The sequence below is a fragment of the Channa argus genome, chromosome 1, assembly GCF_033026475.1.
Source record: "Channa argus isolate prfri chromosome 1, Channa argus male v1.0, whole genome shotgun sequence".
Classification (NCBI taxonomy): Eukaryota; Metazoa; Chordata; class Actinopteri; order Anabantiformes; family Channidae; genus Channa; species Channa argus.
In genome coordinates, this window is record NC_090197.1 from 14,599,812 (window position 1) to 14,618,782 (window position 18,971).

The following is an 18,971-nucleotide window of genomic DNA, read 5'->3' on the forward strand; positions in this document are numbered from 1 at the left end:
TGCTACAAGGACTCAGGTAAATGCTTACACGCCACCTAGTGATTATAAGGTCAAATGACATGTCCTAACATGACTAAGGGGAAGGCTGCTGTAGATTCAAAGGCACAGGCTTGGTGACATTACAGATTTTTATTTTTTTCTTTATGTATTGAATTTTAAAGGGGAAACCGTGTTCAAGTTCAGTTTGCACTGCTGTCATAGACCAGTCCAGGAGAGAAACAATGCATTTATTTAGTGGTCACGAACTTTCTTTTTTCATTCATATTAACCAGTTTTGTTTTGCTTGTATTTGGTTTCTTTGTTATTTGTGGCTACCCTTAATCTGTCAGCCTCACTCTGCAGCTGACACGTTTCCACAGGTGGTTTCGAGGAGCTTCCTTTAAATATACACATGCCAAAATCACCTCAAACGTGACCTGTTTCTTTGTAAATGTCACTTTGGATTTTGTGGTTCGACTGATATGTTTCCATCCTCCTCCTCTGCCTTTCATTCTTTATTGTTTTCTCATGTGAAGCTTCGACACTCACTTTCATGTGGTTGAGTGAATGTTTGCTGCTGCACTGTGACTTAGTGCATCGCTAAATAAAAACACACGCAGATAAACAAAACAAGTGTCAGTGAAATCTTAACTGTGATGGATTCTAGTAACAATTGTGAATGCCAGTTTAAGCCTATTTTGCTCCTCTGTATGTGATCAAAATTGGCAATGCAGTGTTGTACAGTAAGATCATGACTTAGCTATTCTCATTTTGAAAAATTCAAATAAATGCCAACTTTTTAAACCACAAGCCACGATTGATAACATCCTTTGATGCCTGAGCTCTTCTTACAACTCTTCCACCACACATGCAATCCCCTCTTCCTCAGGCCCTTCTACCACGGCCTCTAACTATCATTATGTGCCTTTGGCATCTTCAATCCACGCTTGCAAAAAGCAGATTTGGCATCTTTTTTAGAGGAATACGGGCTGATTGCTGATTGATGAAGAATTTTAAGGGGTTGCACACAGGTGCATTTAGAGACCTAGAGAACACATACTTGTTTGTATTTGTACTTTTACTTAAGTCATAGTGTACACATTTCATATGATTTCACATATTGTCCACGCTGTGTTGACACTAGAATCCATAGCCACTGGATATTTGGACATGCTTCTTGCTGCTTGTGCAATTGACTTTTGAGCCACCAACTCTCAAAATGTAAATGACCTGAACATACTCACTTTCCTATACTATAGGTGATGGCTGGATAGTGACCTTTTATCAATTTGCCATGTCTGATTTGGTGCAATCTTGGGCACCTGCCAGCATGGCCATTGAGGTTAATGAATGTCTTCCCACCTCCCCTCTTAGTTTACTTAAAAGCAAATGGGCACAGATTTTGTCATAACCCTGTTTGTGCTCCAGAGTGGAAAGGTTGAGAAAACCTCAGCTCAAAAGGTGAGAATTTCATTCTGATTTAAAATATTTTTTAAATGAATTGATACTACATGCAGCATCTAATATTTGTTTATTGATGTGTAGAGTGAATATGCTTTCATTTGTTCTTAATGTTTCCTCTAATGCAAATTACTTCAAACATCAAATCAGCTTTACTTTGAAATTGCACTTTTTGAACAGTTCTTGAATAATTTGACATGTAACTTGTAAATAATATCTGACAAGTACATTATGTCTCAACATCTGAAGGAAATCAGAACACCTGTGAGAACTGTGCAGTTTGTTATTAAGTTCATAGTAACTTCAGATGTATTTGGTAAGTGATGCACTGAGGTCCAATAAGTGACCGAAGTAACTGAGGAATCCATTGTGGAAATTAATAAATAACAGCTTCTGTGAAGATAACCCAGTGTGTCTTCTTAGGAAATGTGATGCATTGTTATAGAAGCATTAGTAATTAGCTCCATCTTGGCCAGTAATCCAGTAATATATTTTACTTAATATAATATTTTACTTTTGATACTATTTGCTGCCGCTAATACTTCTGCTTAAAGGACGCTGATCACCGATTTTGAACTTGCTTCCTTTGGTTTTAGTTAGAGTAGTCGCCCTTTAAATTGAAATAGTGAATAAAGGACTTTTACTATTGACAAAGTAACTTTACACAGTGGTATTGCTACTCTTGTGTGCTAGTGTTCTTCCCCTTTTTATTTGCCTGTGCAGCACTTTGCAACATCTGTATTGAAAAGTGTTAATAAATATAATTTACTTGATTTGTTGCTACAGATGAACGACAGGGATAAGCCGTGGGCTCTATTCTCAGAGGTGGGAGAACATGGTTACATTGAAGGCGTCACTGACATAATGAAACAACACTTCCACATCATCTGCTACAGAGACTTTTTAAAAAACCCTAAGCTGCACGGCCCTAAAATCCAGGCCATGTTTGTGTGGTTCAACCGTCCGGCATCCGAGCCTTCACTGCTCAGTTTGCTTCCATCACTGAAGATGGTTGCCAATGGAGGAGTGGGCATCAACCACCTTGATTTGCAATACATCACCAGCCTTGGGGTGAAGGTGACCAACACGCCCAATGTGGTGAGCAATGCCACTGCAGACATGGGCATGGCTCTGCTTCTGGCATCAGCACGGAGGATTGTTAAGGGTGAGTTTGGAGGTTTTCTCAAACCTGACCTAATGTAACAATTCCAAAACCAAGACCTCAGCAGTTTTGTATTGTAAATGACAAAAAACTGAACTACTTAGATAGTGATAGACTCACCGATTTGGTAAAAACCCTCAGCTGTCTGTGGAAGCTTTGGAAATAAACTTCTGCATGATAGTAGATCTGAATTAACTTACAGTTGAAATAAACCTGATTGATTAAAAATAATTGCATTTTAAATTCAATTATTTTTTGTCACTTTTTGAATGAAAATTTGATTATTTTATTATTATATTTTTTATTTAAAGATGAACTATTGTACAGTAACATTTAATATATTTTGTAAAATAAGTAAAGCTCTTTTGTTTAATTATTTAATCTCAAAATATATATAATATGTTAGTACAGTACATTCATGAAGATTCGTGAGTGTTTCAGACTCCTGCAGTAGAAGACTTTTGTAAAAACTACAGTATAAAGATTAAAGTGTTTTTGTTGTTTCTCTTCACAGGTAACAAAATAGCTGTTGATCCGCAAACCACCCATTTGCCAATGACTCTAATGGGAGTTGAAGTCACAGGGTCGACTCTGGGGATCATTGGAATGGGACACGTCGGATACAAAATTGCTCAGAGAAGTAAAGGATTTGACATGAAGATCCGCTATCATAACAAAAGCAGAAGGTAAAAGTTTAATGAATAAAATGTGATTTAAGTTAAAAAGATATTATTATAGTGGATAGTAGAGTGGTAAAATATCCTAACGTGTGTGTTGTATTCCACACCCTCTGTCATCTTCTGGGTCTTATTCAAATAAAATGTGTAAATTTTTGTACAAAAAATAATAATGAAATATGTTGTTAAAGATGAACAGAGATTAGGCTCTCTGCCTAGTGCCTTAAATATTTCCCTGTCATGTGCAGGAGTTATGAGGATGAGCAGGGAGTGGGAGCAACTTAATGTGAAAATATGGATGACCTGCTGAAGGAGTCAGACTTTGTCATACTGGCGGTCAACCTGACCCCAGAAACCACTGGTCTGATCAGCCACAGAGAGCTGTCCCTCATGAAACCCACTGCAACACTGATCAACATGAGCAGAGGTGGGCGATAATGTGTGTCCTATAGAAGAAGAAACCAAGCACTATGTGAAACACGGTTGGCTAATTTGGCTCTTTCTCCTCAGGTCTGGTGGTGGACCAGGATGCTCTAGTTAAAGCTCTCCAGTCTGAAGAAATCCATGCAGCTGCATTAGATGTGACTTATCCTGAACCTTTACCAAGGTCTCACCTCTGTGAAAACACCCAGACTGAATTATAATTAATTCTTGAACATTTAATGTCACTCAACCAGTTCTCTGCTCACTTTTAACAACTCCTCTGTTTCACCTTGTGCAGAGATCATCCTCTTCTTGGCCTTCCCAATGTGCTGATCACTCCACACATGGGCATCAACACTTATTCTACAGTAAGAAGAATGGTACAGACTATGGTAGAAAATGCTGTGGCTGTAGTCAACAACCAACCTGTTCCTAATGAAGTCAAATTAAGTCAAACCAAGATGAAGTAACTGCTAATCTATCTGCTATCAGTCAGATAACGTCCTGTCAGTTTATAATATATAAATAAATATACACACACAATAAATCTACCTTAAATTTCACACATTACACAGTCCTCCTAATTTCTCAATAAATTGGGGCACAGCACAATCTCAGATCACTTGTTCACCTAACAATAATATCACTAAGAATAATACATGACGATGTATTTGTGCGTGGATGGAGCCTAAAGGTTCAACGATGGAATCTCTCATTAATCTACTTGATATAAATAATAAACTGGTAACAACATCCGTGCTCTCGCTGCTGTTTTTCAATTACCTTATTTTGTTTGGCCTCAAACTTGGAGACAAAGGAAAATAAAATCCAACTAAAGTAACATTGGTCAATGATTAAATGACAGGACTTATATGATTAGCCTGAGGAAAGAGCAAGGTTGAAACTTAAGTCCAATCTATAACAATGGTTCAAATGAAATTATGATTATGGTTATGATGATGAAGAGGATGTTCATGAGGATTCTGATGGTTAGTCGTAGTAATGACAATTTTTTAATTATGATTAATATGATGATTATTATGATGATGATGATTATTATTACTATTATTATTACTACCTAAATACTGAGGTAAACATGTTACTGATTCGGAGTAGCGTGAGAGTTGCAGATCTCTACGACGCAGTTAATCTTTGCGGAGCTGTGGTTTAACTTTCGTTAGCCGTGATTAATAAAATAGCACCTAAAACAATTTCTCCATTATATATCCTAAAGAAGACATACAGACTGGTACACATCGATTGTGACAGTTGATGTAGACCTTTACTAAACATTTTCCCCAAACAAAAGTTTAACTTTGAGATTTTATTCAGGCACTTTACAACAGACACTAAATTCATTCCATCATCAACAATCGACGCTGAGCGAAAGACCAGAAGGTCCTCGGCGAAAGGCATGAAAATAGAAGTGAAAGAGCCGGAAGGATATACTTTTGTTTAATATAGAAGTATTTAAATAACAAATTTTTGTACCTGTTTGGTTTTGTGTATCTGCTACCTGAACAGCATCATGTTTATCGCTTCAGAAAAGTCGACGCCCTCCTTCAAAGATTTCACCCTGGTCATGGTGAGTCGAGCCAAGGCAACGACTGTAACTTCTCTAACAATATTTCACGGCCGCCTCACTGTGATATATTACACTGAAAATTTTTAAATGATATCTGTAGTTCGTGAAACCCAGTGGCTCATATGGCCCAGTTTCTGTTGGCTGTTGATTATCTTACATCAGTCACAGGTTGTCAGTGATAAACGCACTGATGCAAAAGTTCAAACTCTTGTCATGCAGTGTAAGAGTTTAAAAATGTGACCACAATTTTTTATATCATTACATTATTGTTACTCTCACATTATGTGAAGGCTGCATTTTACTGGTATATATGTGGATGCAATTAATGATTATTGTCACTATAGGTTAACCTGCTGATTGTGTTCTTAATTATTAATTTATGAATCCTTTAATTTGTATAACATCAGTAAATAGTGACTGATGCCCATCACAGTTACCCAGAGCCCAAGGTGATTGTAATTCTGTTTACCGTAATCTAGAACAAAGTAAATCAGCAGATACATACAAACGAAAAGCTGGTGTTATGAAATGTTTGCATGTAAAATGACTAAAAAAAACTCAAAAGACTATTCATAGATTGCTCATCATTATTCTTTACTCTTCCTCCAGCCAGCGGTGGCTGTTGGTAACGTGGGCCAGCTGGCAGTGGACCTCATTGTGTCCACTCTTAATATGAACAGAGTAGGATATGTACACACAGACTGTCTCATCCCAATGGCTGGGAACAACCCCTATGCCACATGCAAGGAAGACTCTGAGGAGATTCACACCCCTGCAGAAGGTACCTTTTGATCACTGCTGGTTTTCATTAAATCAGCACAGAGAGACCTGTTTGGTGAAAATGTTCTTTGTAATGAATTAAATTCTGTTAAGGTTATGCAGAGAATTAGCTTAACATTTTCTTTGAGAAGATAGATTCTTAACCTTGAGACACACAAATATATACTGAAACCTTTTTGAAGCCATTTCCTCTCTCTCTCATTAACTGTATCCATTTATAAAGGATAAAATAAAATCTAACTGATCTTTTCTCACAGTTTATACAGCACCAGAACTGAAATTGGCAGTTCTTCAGATAAGAGCTCCTGTTATTCAGGTAAAAATAATTTATTTTATGATCCAGTGGGATTTGACATAAAAGAAGTAACAGAAGAAGAATACTGCTGTAGTTGTTTTATTAATACATTTTAATTAATAAACTAACATTTTTAATTGGATAATCTAGATTTCTAACAGAACATAAACTACATCTTTATCCCTAATGTTGCTGTAGTTTGCATTTCCATGGACCGATAATGGAACTAGCTTTATTATATTTACAGGTCCAACCTCTGTTTTATTCGTAGACTAAATCCAAAAAGTTCCGTCAGCTGATCGTGTCATGGATCAAAGCCAGTGGATTCTCCAGAACTGTGGTGCTGTCCAGCAGCCATGCCTACCAGAGGGATGACCAACAGCTGCAAGGGTAAACAACGCTCTACTTCACCTGCATCACTGCATTTCCTTTCCTTCGCTGTTTACCGTAATCTCTAATAAATGTGTAAATTTTAGCACTCCTCTGAGGTACCTGGTCACTCCTTCCCTTCTGAAGATAAGTGCAGATGCTCTGAAGGAACTGGGCTGGAGGGAGATGGAGCAAGTGCCAGCCTTCCCAGGACTGACAGATGCCAACACAGAACCACGCCTTTACATCCCTGGAGGAGGCATTACCAAGGGGCTCTACACAGACAGGTAAAGACAGAGAGCTGACCTCATATTGTTATTGATCTGCATAAGCAAAGGGAAAAATTATCTCCTGTGGCATTCATTACAATGTCTACTTAAATATCGCTAATAAGACCTGCAGAATAACCTCTTTCTATGCAGATAATATAACATGGTGTACTACAGGACTTTTTAAAATTTGGCTTTAAAACGGCTTTTCTGTATATTTGACCATTTGTGCTGGATGTTGTCATAAGTTGTGCAGAAGATGTTCCACTGGCTGTGCTGCTGCTCTTCTGTTCGGAAGGTGATAACATCCCAGATGCCTTCACCCTTGTCAACCACCTCAATGACTGGCTTCATCTGCTCGACAATCCTGTAAGTGACCAGCCTAAGAAAACAAGACAACCATCACAGCAGTTCGGTTTTTGTTGTTGTATGTCTAAGTATTTATTTTAGAATAATCTACTCTGTTTCAGAGCCAACAGCCTAACAAATGGAAAATCCCAACCTCCTGGAGTCTTCTTTTTGGGAGTGGCATCCCTCCTGCACTGTTTTGATACCGCAAAGCCCTGAAATTTGTGCTGTCCAGCAATGTACTTTTCAAACCTTATTGTACTGAAGGATGGTATCACATCTGCTTAGTGATCATACTGGACACTTCATAGTGTATAATACTAGTTGTAATGTTATACTGATATAATGAGCCTTTCCACTCTTGGGAATTTGTTTCCAGTTTCATTTAATATCTTTAGATGTACAAATGTTGCATCATGTACAGGAATTGGCCCCTACATGCACTTGTGGAATAGAGTTTCCTGGTATTGCACCATTTAAATGTTTTTTTCCAATAAAAAGGTTGATACAAGATTCCAGTGTGAATTTATCTAAGATAATAAAGACTTTGATTGTGTTACTCTTGCCGGACCTTCACCCCGCCCACTCAACTGAAAGTGGTTTGGCTAGGTGCCACAATGTGTTCCTGGTAGTCCCTCCTCTCGGTAATTTGATTCTGTTCTCCAACATGTTAAACAAGTTACATGGTGTTAACAAGACATGATTCATTCTTTGACCTTGCACAACTTATTTGCCCCCAGTCTGCGGTTTCTATTAATCATTTTGGGTGGGATTTTTGTAGACTGGTTGTAGAAAAAGGCATGAATCTCTCAAGGAAATCTCAGAACCACCATAAAATGAAACTTTGGCTCTGTAAATGAGATGTCCATTATTAGAAAGCTACTACCATATGTATATCTATTATTAACTAAGCCATTAATACGTTTACCTAAATAATGTTGGTAAACACATGGTAGGAAATTCTCAAAGTATATTTGCATAAATAATTTAGCCTGAAATTGTGAAGAATATGGTCAATGGTCTATATTTTTGTATTCCCCTTTTTCTTCATCTGTACCCAAAGCACTTAACACAGCTTCTGTTCCTCCCATTGAGCAGAAATCCATGGGGGAACTCCCATGCAGCTGGCCTGACTAACATGAAGCAACTAAGCTGGGGGTTCTCATCTTGCTCAAAGACACCATCATATGAACCAGTGACCCTGCAATTGGTGGACTGCTGTACGTCCTGATTTACTTTGGTTTGTTTTTTACAAATTCCAGCCACTAAAGTATATTTCCTCAAATTAATTAAAATTAAATCCTTTCTACCTAACAAATTCTGAGGTGTATTTGTGGTAAAATAAGAGAAGGGCAAAAACAGGTTATTACATAAACTAGATGATACCAGTTTTATTTGTAGATTACACTCTGAAAGAGAGAACAAATTAAGACATTTCAAAAGGAGAACAGATCATCAAATCAGCTTTCTACTGTTTTCAAATCTGTAACATTTTCGTCTTTTTAAACAAGCAAAAAATATGTTGTTTACACACGTCTTTTTTAAAAAGAACACTATGTACATCATGGAAACATTCCTTGCAACTGTATTTATAAGGAGGTGGCAGTGCTTCTCAGTCAACCCGCCCCCAGTCAATGTGAAAAACTTCAAGTAATCTCTTATAAAAAATAGAATATTTTTACCAACTTTTGCATTTGAAAAAAGGTTTTCTAAAAATACACAAACACCATTACAAATTGGCAATGCATAGCCCCTATTATCAGTCTTAGTTTTATAAATGCAAAATTAGCATATTAGGATGACAAGCTACAAATAATAATATTAAAGCACAAATTAGATTTTCTCACTCCAGAAGCTACGCAGACTGTGGTTGAGGCCAAGGGGTAAAGCGCTGGTGTGTCTGCCTTTTTTAATGTGCTCACTTCACAGAATGTCAGAGTGTCTGTCTGTAAACAGTTTAGAGAAGAAGAGATGTAGGAGACTGAGGGTGTGGGAATGATGCGCTGCCAACAGGAGTAAAGAAGAGGTGTGTTGTGGCTGAATAATGCTGTTAGGCTAAAGAAAAATGCTATGAAAAAATAAAAGACGACAGCTTTTGACGTGGAGGTGAGGAAGAAGGACAGAGCTTGGGAGAGAGCTTGACATCCCTGCCGACATTGGCCTGCCAGAGCTGGGGCCATAGGTGGAGGTTGTTAGCAGTCACTGGTTTTCGCCCTGTCACAAGACATAAAACATTTCAAGATGTTGAACACATTTTTTTCCCTAGATTGTCAGTGAAGCTTAACAGTTATCAAAATGACACGCGCCACAAAATCCAGTTAGAGGGTTAAGCCTGGTCAAATTTGCAAGATAAAACTTCAAAGAGCAGGAATGTAAAGGAAGTTTGCTGAACTGCCAACTGCAGCTGTGGCACAATGCAGCATCTTGGATCACTTTGATCATGACCAACATTAGGTTCATTTAATTATGCAGCAAAAGCAGCCATGACCTTTGAAAAGCACCATGTCACAATGTGTTAATTTTAAGAAAAGTTCAATTATTGCAGCATAATAACGAGTCAATACATTTGATTATCTGTGAACTGAAGTCCCAGATGATTTTGAAAGGTTCTGAAGGTAAGAACTAATTAACCAATGTTTAGGTCAACTGTCAAGCAAAAAGGGTGAAGACCTCTGCGGTTCAATTGTTGATTGATATTGTAAACTGTATTTATTTAGTCTATGGTTTAGAGAAAAATCCTAGGTAGCTGATGTTGTCAAGCTACTTAGCTTTAGCTGTACTGTGTACTGTTTTGTGCTTTTTAAGTGCTATAACCTACTCGCATAAACAGTTTATGTAAATAAAATGTACATATATTGGTAACAAACACCTTCAGTTATTCAACAGGTTCTTTAGCCTGTTTGACAGGACCTGAACAGAAATCTCCTGATAAAAACTAAACCAATCAAAGTTTAGGAAAGCCAAGGCCCAACTGATGCACTTTAATATCCTCATTACAATTAGGAACACCACCATGCTAAGGTTCAGAAGACTCAGAAAAGTCTCATTACAAATCTAAAAGATAGAAGGAAAAAGAAAAAGAAGGATCAAGCATCAAACCTTAATGAGACCCACCTCATTTGATTTACTGCACTGACTGGGTCAACCAGGACAAGAATTTATTCTTTACTTAAGCACTACACTGTATGACTTTCAACAAATCATACGTAATTTTATATTTCTGTCAAAGCCACATTACTTTGCAATACAATAGTAGTACTTTATGTGCAAAATAGTGGTTGTTGTCAACACTGTGCATTGTACTTCCTTGCTCAATAACATTTTGTGGGATTAGACAAAAAGAAAGCTGCCACCAAATTTGTATATAATGCACAAAGTAAATTAGCACCTTGCATTATTCCATGTCAGTCTGACATTTCAGAGCAACAACCATTAACCACAAGTACACACACACACAAACACACCATGCTAAAGTGCAGCCAAAATTAACACAACTCAAACCACAGGAGCCAAGCAAATCATGAAGAGATCAAAACCCCAAGAGAAACAAAAACACACCCAAGTTTTCTCTCTCTCTCTCTCTCACACACACACACACACACACACACACACACACACACACACACACACACACACACACACACACACACACACACACACACACACCTCAATGTAAAAGAGAAGGCGTTCTTTTTAAAAGCTGCTGGTAAACTTCCTCCTCTATATGTGCTCTTCATGGTTGTTGTTTCTGCCTCAGAGGGGGGTAAAGATACACTGCCCCCAACTGGACAGACGAGCTCTTGTCATGTGCAGCAAATGCAACCCAAACTGTCCAGAAGAACCACAACATAAGACTTCATCACAATTGGCATCATTTTGGCCTTATTACTGGAACAACACTGACATGTCACACAGCAGAGTTCTCGGAAATTACTTTGTGAGCTGTTTTTAGATGTGCACAGTCATCAGAAATACGTTTTTCATCAGGTTTAACATTCCTGCTATATGCTCTATGACAACATGAAGTAGATGGCAGTTAGCTAATCTCAACATTTTACACTAAAGAAAAAACAAAGAGTGAAAATGAAGCCTCAGTGCTGTAAGAAACTATTAAAAGGTCTGTGCTGTAAGGAGGTTGAGCCATGCTCTTAGAAAGCCTGGATTCCCTATGTGGGGTTAAAAATTAAGATGGAAATTTAGTCATAATTTCTCTGTTCTCTGTTTTAAATCATAAGATGCAAAAGGCTGCGTTTCCTTTTTGTCAAAAGGTAATTAGTACATATTATAAAACATCACAAATAGAGAATAAAAGTGGTTCCAGACAATAGATTTCCTCACCTTTTTCTCTTCTTGTCCGATTCATTTGTCCGGGGCTTGCTTTGGGATGTTTTGGCCGTGCCCGATTTGGAGATACTGTCTTCTCTGCGCCGTTTGCTGTAGTAAAACACATTTAAAATGAGCTAAGAGATCTTTCTACAACATTAAAAAAAATAAAACATTAGGAAACTTAAGGCAGAGCAAGATTTGGGGTTGGCAAAAGAGTCAACCAGATTCCACCTCATAGATTTTTCATCAGGGGAGAAATAGTAAATACTTGGTGTTCTATACATACACACTAGACCAGAAATAAACATTATAGCATTATTGTGTTATGTCATTACCATTATTTATATATTAGGCAATGTAACAGTTCAGTAATATGATTTTTTTTTTTGAATTAATTTAACATTTCTCATTCAGAAATGTAAACATTTCTATTTTAAGTGGTTGTAAACATTGATGATTTTTCAGCTGATAATAATCGGTGCATCAGACAGTGTGTACTGACTGTGTTGTGGTCCCATCCAGCTCCTGTTCCTTGCAGTGAGACTGTGCGGGTACTTTGCCATCCTGTCTGTAGTCACCACCCTCCTCAAGAAGACTTCCTCGTTGGCTGCCGTTACATCTCTCTGGTGGACACCTGGCCTGAGGCTGAGCTGATGGGGGTGACTCCAATGTCGGCTCCTGATCCTCTCTAGACAACTCCCGCCAACGGTTCTATTTACAAGCAAAAGCGCAGGAGAGTGGGAAGAGAAAAGTGAAAGATCTTCATCTACTACCACAGGTCAACCCACTCCCGAGCTGCATGCGGCTCTTTCCCTGGTTTCATGCGGCTTTTGTGTTCATATCGAAGTTTGTGTTTTTTTTTTAATGTGTGTGTTCGCTTCGCTTGAGTTCAATACAGTATTTTCGGCAAACGCGCATGTGCATGAGATAAAAGTACTGCAAAGTTTCCCAGTAGGGGCAAGATCATTTGAGTAAACAATTTGTCTGGCTGATCAGAGGTCTGTGTGTGTGTGTGTGTGAGGAAGGGATGGGGTGATGTTCATGTGTGCTCATGTGTATGATGTGGCTCTTTGCGGTAACACAGTAAAAAACTCTCTCTCTAAATCTCTCTCTCTATATATTCTTGACAAAGTCAATAAGCCACATGAATTCAACTGAATGAAACCACCAAAAAAATCAGTTTCACTGTCAAAGTTTTAGCGTCACTGGCAAGAGTGGAGGCTATGAATGGATCAGAACATGTTAAAAGCACCTCACCACATATAAAGGAAAAGTATCATTCTAAAACAAAGATGCTGTAAAAAAAAAAAAAATGGTCTGACCACAATTTTCTCTACCCATAAATGAATGAATTGTAGTGTTATTTTAAGCAAACCTTCTGTTCATATTGAATGACAGATGTCTTACATTATAACCATTTATTGATCAGTTGTACCAGAAGTGAACTTAAAATGTAGCATTGTGGTGGTTGGTACTATTTCATGGTGTGTACCACACTGAACATGGGCAAGAAAAGAGAAGAACAGAGAGTTGTCTAATGAGATATTACGGCCAAAGTAAAGAGCATCTCTAAGCAGCTTGATGTTCCTGTGACCACGCAGACGTTTAAGGTCCACGGTGAACCTCCCTGGTCCTGGTCGCAAGAAGAAAAATGCAACCCGGACCGAACTGAAGGGAAGTCTGAACAGTAGAAAAAGAAACAAGGGAATCGCTAAAACTGATACAAGCTGAGCTCCAAGGCCAAGGTACAACACTTTCTGAAATTAAGTAGGCTCAATGGAGGAAGGCACAGGAAAAACACAATACACGCTGACACATCAAAATGATTCTGAGAGAATGTCTTCTCAACCAGGGGGGAAAAAGTGATTGAGTGATTAAAGTAGTCACGGCATGTAGGTTGCAGTTACCTGTACAGACGAGTCTCCCATGATGTACTTGGCTCCTTCAAGGACAGCCATGTAGGAGAAGCGCAGCTGGTCAGGGGTCTGGATCAGGCCCATGCGGTACTTCCTCATGTCCAATAAGATGCTTTTTATGTCCACTGAGGAGGGGCCTTTCCTCTTGTCCATCTAGAGAGGACACCAATTTAAATGAGCACTGCTAACCAGAATTTTTTTTTTTTTTCCTCCTTCAGTCAGTTTAGTGCAACAGTTGAGATGAAATACTTTATTGGACCTTTTTCCCTTAGATGTACCTCATCTATCTAATATTTTTGTGCATTTCTGGGAATTCTTGGAGACAACCAAAGAGAACAACTTTGCATTTGGCCTGTGGGTTGTGCACAACCACATAAACCTTTTCACTTAACTACTTTATCAACCAGTCATATCACTTTTTAATGGTTTTATTTCTTTATCTTTATTTATTTACATAATAATTGGTAATGAGACAGCTGTAAAATGATGTCTGTAGCTTTGTGCCTTTTTATGTACATACACTTAAGAGAAATACACACATAACAAGCATGTAAGGCTAAATACATGCTAAATTAAATACAAAAGTGCTGCCGAGTAAAAATTTAACAAAGTGTTAGCTCAAGCAAAGATCCATAATTATAGTATCAAAGCACCAAAAGGAAATTCTTTTTGCCTAGTGCTGTAACTGTGAAATTACAAAGAGGCAGGACTCACCAGGACCAGACACGTGTCAACTAATGAAAATGTCCCTGAGCGACCAATTCCAGCACTGCAGTGAACCACGGCTGGCCCATGATCCACCCCTAATGCTCCAGACTCTCGCACCTTGAAAAGGAAGTTTAGGAAGGATGCTGGGGATTCTGGGACACCAAAATCAGGCCATGTTGTGTAATGAAAATGGTAGATTTCTCTCTTCTCCCCAGTCTGTGAAAGCAGACAAACAGAGGGCTTATTAGGAAAAAAATACAAACTTTTATTTTCTTAGTCAGCAGATTCTTAGTATTGGCTAATGTTACTTGAAGTTCATGTGAATTCAACAGCTGAACCAAGCATAACATTTTCAGTTGCAGTTTCGGGTTACCGGACACTACAAAAGCAAACCATGTGTGGAGCTGCATTTCATTCTTGCTGTTCCTGTGCTCCTTATGACATTTCGTTTTTTGTGGGGTGGTGTAATTTACCATTTTGAAAAAAATAAAATGTGGTTTTATTTGAATTTTGAAAACAAGGACAACACACAGAACTTCATATTATGAGGTTTGGTTGAAAATATAACTTCATAAATACAATATGCAGCAGATGCATGTAAGGCATCATGGTGTGACACCCTTGAACTATTTCAGTTCTCTTTTGTCACTTTGTACTGGAAAATACCCTTGTACTAAATAATCCTCAGGCCTACATTAATGTTCTGCAGCTCCAACACTCGGGTGGTATAGTAAGACTTTGTCTCTTCTGACAACAGTCTGACCAAGTAACGCGTGTCTTTGAAGGTCATTTCCCTCTCCTCAGCCGTTGGCCAGTACTGCGCACACTTTTCCTGTCACAGAAGAAGAGCCGAGAAACAAACATGAAAAAATATCCCCCCCAACATCTGACCCAATAAACAGAAAATGCTATCTGAGAATCCAAGTTGACCTTGAAGTAAAGCAGTTGATAACTAAGAGAAGGAAACTGAAACTGGATGTGAACTTGAATAGAGCTGAAATCAGCTTAGATTTTATGTTTTCATTTAATGTTTTTATGTTTTCTCTCCTTGCGCATGCACACACACACTCAAAGAAACATATACAAATACAAATTGTCAACAGGTCTTTCTTGGATTTAAAATGAAAACCACAAAAAAATAAAATAAAATCCCCGGTACAACACCCTTGTGTGCATATTTGATGCATATGAATGATTTCTTAGTAAACAGACAAGACTGGAATTCAGGGCTGGCCTTCATAAGAGTAATAGTGCATATCTATGTATTAGGTCTGTGTAACTTTTATTTCTGTGAAATGAATTGTCACAACCCAGCAAGTTTTTTTTTTCACTTGTCTTTACTAAGGAAAGAAAAGAGATATCTTAGCTTTTCTGTGTACTAGGGAGCATTTGTGTGTGTCTGATAAGAACATCACTAAATCACTGGAAATAAGAGTTTAAAGGTGTATCCTTAAACATCCGTAAACACGTCAAAACTAAATTCCAACAATCCCAGTGGCAGAAAAAGGATGTTTCACAATGGATCATTCATGTAAAACTCATTACTTAACCAAGTTGCATATATTAATATTTCACACAGTCAGTGAGCAAACTGTAACAAAGTGGTCTAAGTATGACTAGGCTATCTGTGGTCGTCTTAGTATTTATGCAATGTGGGTGTATTTGCAGCAGATAATAAGACAATAAGATGTCTGTGCTTGATGTGCACTTACTGAGCCTTTCTCTATGACCCTGTTGAGCATTATGACTGCCTTGGTCTTCTGTTCCCAGATCATGAGCCAAAAGTGGCCACAGGTATTTCTTAGGGGGCCCTGTAAATGACAAATATACTTTAATCACCTACTCTACATAGCAGAAGGAAAAAGGACCAGGTAGGAACAATAATAGCAGATCCACTGAATTCATTAGGTTAAAAACAGGCCGAGGCTGGGCTTTATCAAAGTAATAACTGTGTAACAGAGATTTGCAAAATGATAAGAGTTTACTTTAATGTCAACACTGATAAAGGTTATGATGTGGTTAGTTCAAGAAAATGTCACTCTGAGTTATTAAATGTCAAATGCCACTCTGACAAATAATATAGTAGAGATAACAAATACAAAGACATAGACAATGCTGAGATACTGTCAACTAGTCTTTGCTTTGCTCGTTTGTTTTGTTGTGTAAATATAATAAAATGTTTCAGAAACAGGGTTAACATAAACACCATCATGTAAAGTAACAAACTTTGACATCATGCAGATAAGGATGTAGGTAACTACACAACTATAAAACAAAAATCTACCACTAAATCAGGAAAGCTATAATTAACTGGAAAAGCAAATATCTTTTTTTGCCTTTTCTTCCTATGCATTTTATTCTAGAAACCCATTAATATTATAACTGCCTATGAGCTGTGCAGTACATTATAATAGATAAATGGTAAAATCTAGTTTTGGCTCATCTCAAAGAACTGTGACAATTCTTTTAAATACCACCTATTCTGCAGTGACGCCAATTCAGTGCATGACATTGAGCAACTCAAAGTATTTACAAAAAGGTTATGTAAATGTATTTCCTGGATATTATCCCACAAATCCCTGTCTGACACAGTATTCAGTATGTGGGGACCAAAATCATGATCAGTGATCAGTAAAAAGTGCTGTCAGCCAAGACGGTTTTTCCATTGTCACACTAGTGAGGAAGGAAGAAAAGTCAAAATATCAATGCTAGAAGTACTGAAGCGTACAACTAAGAAAACTACAGTAATTTCAGTGTGACCCATACTGAGAAACTAAACCAGTAATATATTGATTATATGGTGGTATTTCAGGTATGTTGGCCTATTCGGCTTTCCCTTTTTGTTGTATTTATGTAATGGGCTGATTTAACCATATTGATCAATTTGCTTTTATGCTGAAACAAATTTTTAGAAAAGTTTTTCAAAAAGTTGTTTCACCACAGATAAAACTAATGTTTCTGGGTTAACACTAAGGAGATTATCTTCTTCTTTTATATAATAATTATATTTATAATCTCTGTGATCCTGACATTTAAAGTGGTTTCTGTAATAGTTTAAGTACACAAATAGCATAAAGGCTGAACAATACACTCATCATATAAACCCACTCAGTTAAACAAGGAAATATTTTCACCCTATTTGTCAATATAATTGGTGGTGTCATCATGCAAAAAAACTACTTTTCTTACTAGTTACAGCATCAAAAGGAGCATTTGACAACTGTATTTTAATTACTGGCCTCAAACACAGAATCACTCTACATAAATTATTACATTATCTAAATAATAACTAATCAACATTTTAAGAAGGTCTTTTAATGTTTAGATATAGAAGTTAGTGAATAAAATATTTTACAATAATTTTATTTGTGAGGATTTTCTGCTTTTGAATTATGTGATATTCAGTAAACTGAATTTCTTTCCTATATGGAGTGTTTGAACAAATCAAGCATTCTGAAAACGTGCCACAAGTTTTAAATTTATTACATTTCGTAAGACTAAAAATGAAAGGAATAATCAGTAAACAATATTGTTTTGTCGCTACATAATCCAACTTGTATGCATGATTATTATTAAAGGAATAAATAGTATTGGACTTGCCTGAGTCAATATGTAACTTCTCTGGGCTTCCTCCATTATTACCAGACTTGCATTAATGTAGTCATTTTCTGTGTTGTTCAGCTTTACACGACTGTGATCAACTGCAGGGAGCAACAACGACAAGATACACTAATGAATTGAAAACTGATAGACAGCTGTTGGTCTAGAGAAATGGTGAACTGTAAAAAAAAAAAAAAAATGGACTTGTTACAAATGTTTCCTTACACGGACTGACATCTCTGTATCTGTTTCGGTTACGATTCTCTGGATACTTTGCCACTTTGTAGGAGCACTCATGGGACTGATTCCTGATTTCCTGAAAACAGAAAGGTTGTTTTGAAAGAAGAAGTCACTAAGCACGTTTATCCATTTTTTTCACGCCGAGGGGCTCAATGTCATTGCTAAACTGCCGAAGCAGGAAACCAGTCACATCCTATCTCAAATATATGTGTATACCGACACAGCTAAGCTACTTCAGCAGTGAACAAAATACGCTCTCCAGCAATATGCTCATACTATGGAGTACAAAAACAGAAACAAATGAAAAACTAACATTAGATCGCGTATCTAATTACAGAGAGCTTCAACCACATTCACACGCTTATTAGGCTTACGGTGACAACAACTTGCTCTATTAAGTGTGTCTTTTAACAAAACTTAAAAATTTGAAAACTTCGCGTAGTAATAAAGATATAAAAAAGGACATCGGTGGTAACTAGCAGGCTATATCGCACTCCTAATAAGCTAGTCGAGCTGTTTGCTTGCTAAGTTAAATGCGCGCACGAAGTACTGACCGTCTAGGTTAGCTTCATGCTAGCTATGCTAACAGACTTACTAGGTACAGTTTCTGCCACCGGCCCTCCGAGTCTATGTCTTGAAACTCCTGGTCCATTTTCACTGTGACAATGCCAGTCTGTTTCAAACGAGGTTAGTTAAATTAACTTTTGTTCTATCTACCTCATTACTTTATACAGCCCAAAGAAGCTTCTGTTCAGAGAATTGCTAATGTGACTTCCCTACGCTAGCGACCTCTCACTAAATGTTTGTCCGTTATCACTACTGCTGTAGTTATC

The 18,971-nt window shown here is 37.6% G+C and overlaps 2 protein-coding genes and 1 pseudogene across 5 annotated transcripts; 2 read left to right on the forward strand and 1 right to left on the reverse strand.

Annotated features, from left to right (window-relative positions):
- The first annotated feature begins 2,223 nt into the window (after positions 1-2,223).
- LOC137102224 (probable 2-ketogluconate reductase) lies at positions 2,224-4,606 on the forward strand (annotated as a pseudogene).
- A 471-nt stretch (positions 4,607-5,077) lies between these two features.
- On the forward strand, positions 5,078-7,861 carry psmg2 (proteasome (prosome, macropain) assembly chaperone 2). The gene is made up of 7 exons (XM_067499894.1): positions 5,078-5,287; positions 5,897-6,068; positions 6,325-6,383; positions 6,634-6,752; positions 6,839-7,018; positions 7,249-7,369; positions 7,471-7,861. Exons 1-7 carry the CDS (start codon positions 5,231-5,233, stop codon positions 7,549-7,551), a joined length of 789 nt encoding a protein of 262 aa, XP_067355995.1. The 5' UTR covers positions 5,078-5,230; the 3' UTR covers positions 7,552-7,861.
- On the reverse strand, positions 7,564-18,971 carry ptpn2b (protein tyrosine phosphatase non-receptor type 2b). Of its 4 annotated transcripts, none has more exons than XM_067499862.1 (10): positions 18,734-18,954; positions 18,124-18,214; positions 17,899-17,999; positions 16,011-16,109; positions 14,993-15,130; positions 14,305-14,514; positions 13,582-13,743; positions 12,177-12,385; positions 11,687-11,782; positions 7,564-9,562 (listed from the first exon to the last, which is right to left on the reverse strand). In XM_067499862.1, the coding sequence occupies exons 1-10, from the start codon at positions 18,788-18,790 to the stop codon at positions 9,541-9,543; spliced, it is 1,185 nt and encodes a 394-aa protein (XP_067355963.1). In that variant the 5' UTR covers positions 18,791-18,954; the 3' UTR covers positions 7,564-9,540. The 4 variants fall into 4 exon arrangements, with proteins under 4 accessions (XP_067355963.1, XP_067355981.1, XP_067355953.1 ...); XM_067499880.1 differs by having other exon boundaries at positions 9,538-11,176; positions 18,856-18,971; XM_067499852.1 differs by having other exon boundaries at positions 9,538-11,176; positions 18,734-18,955.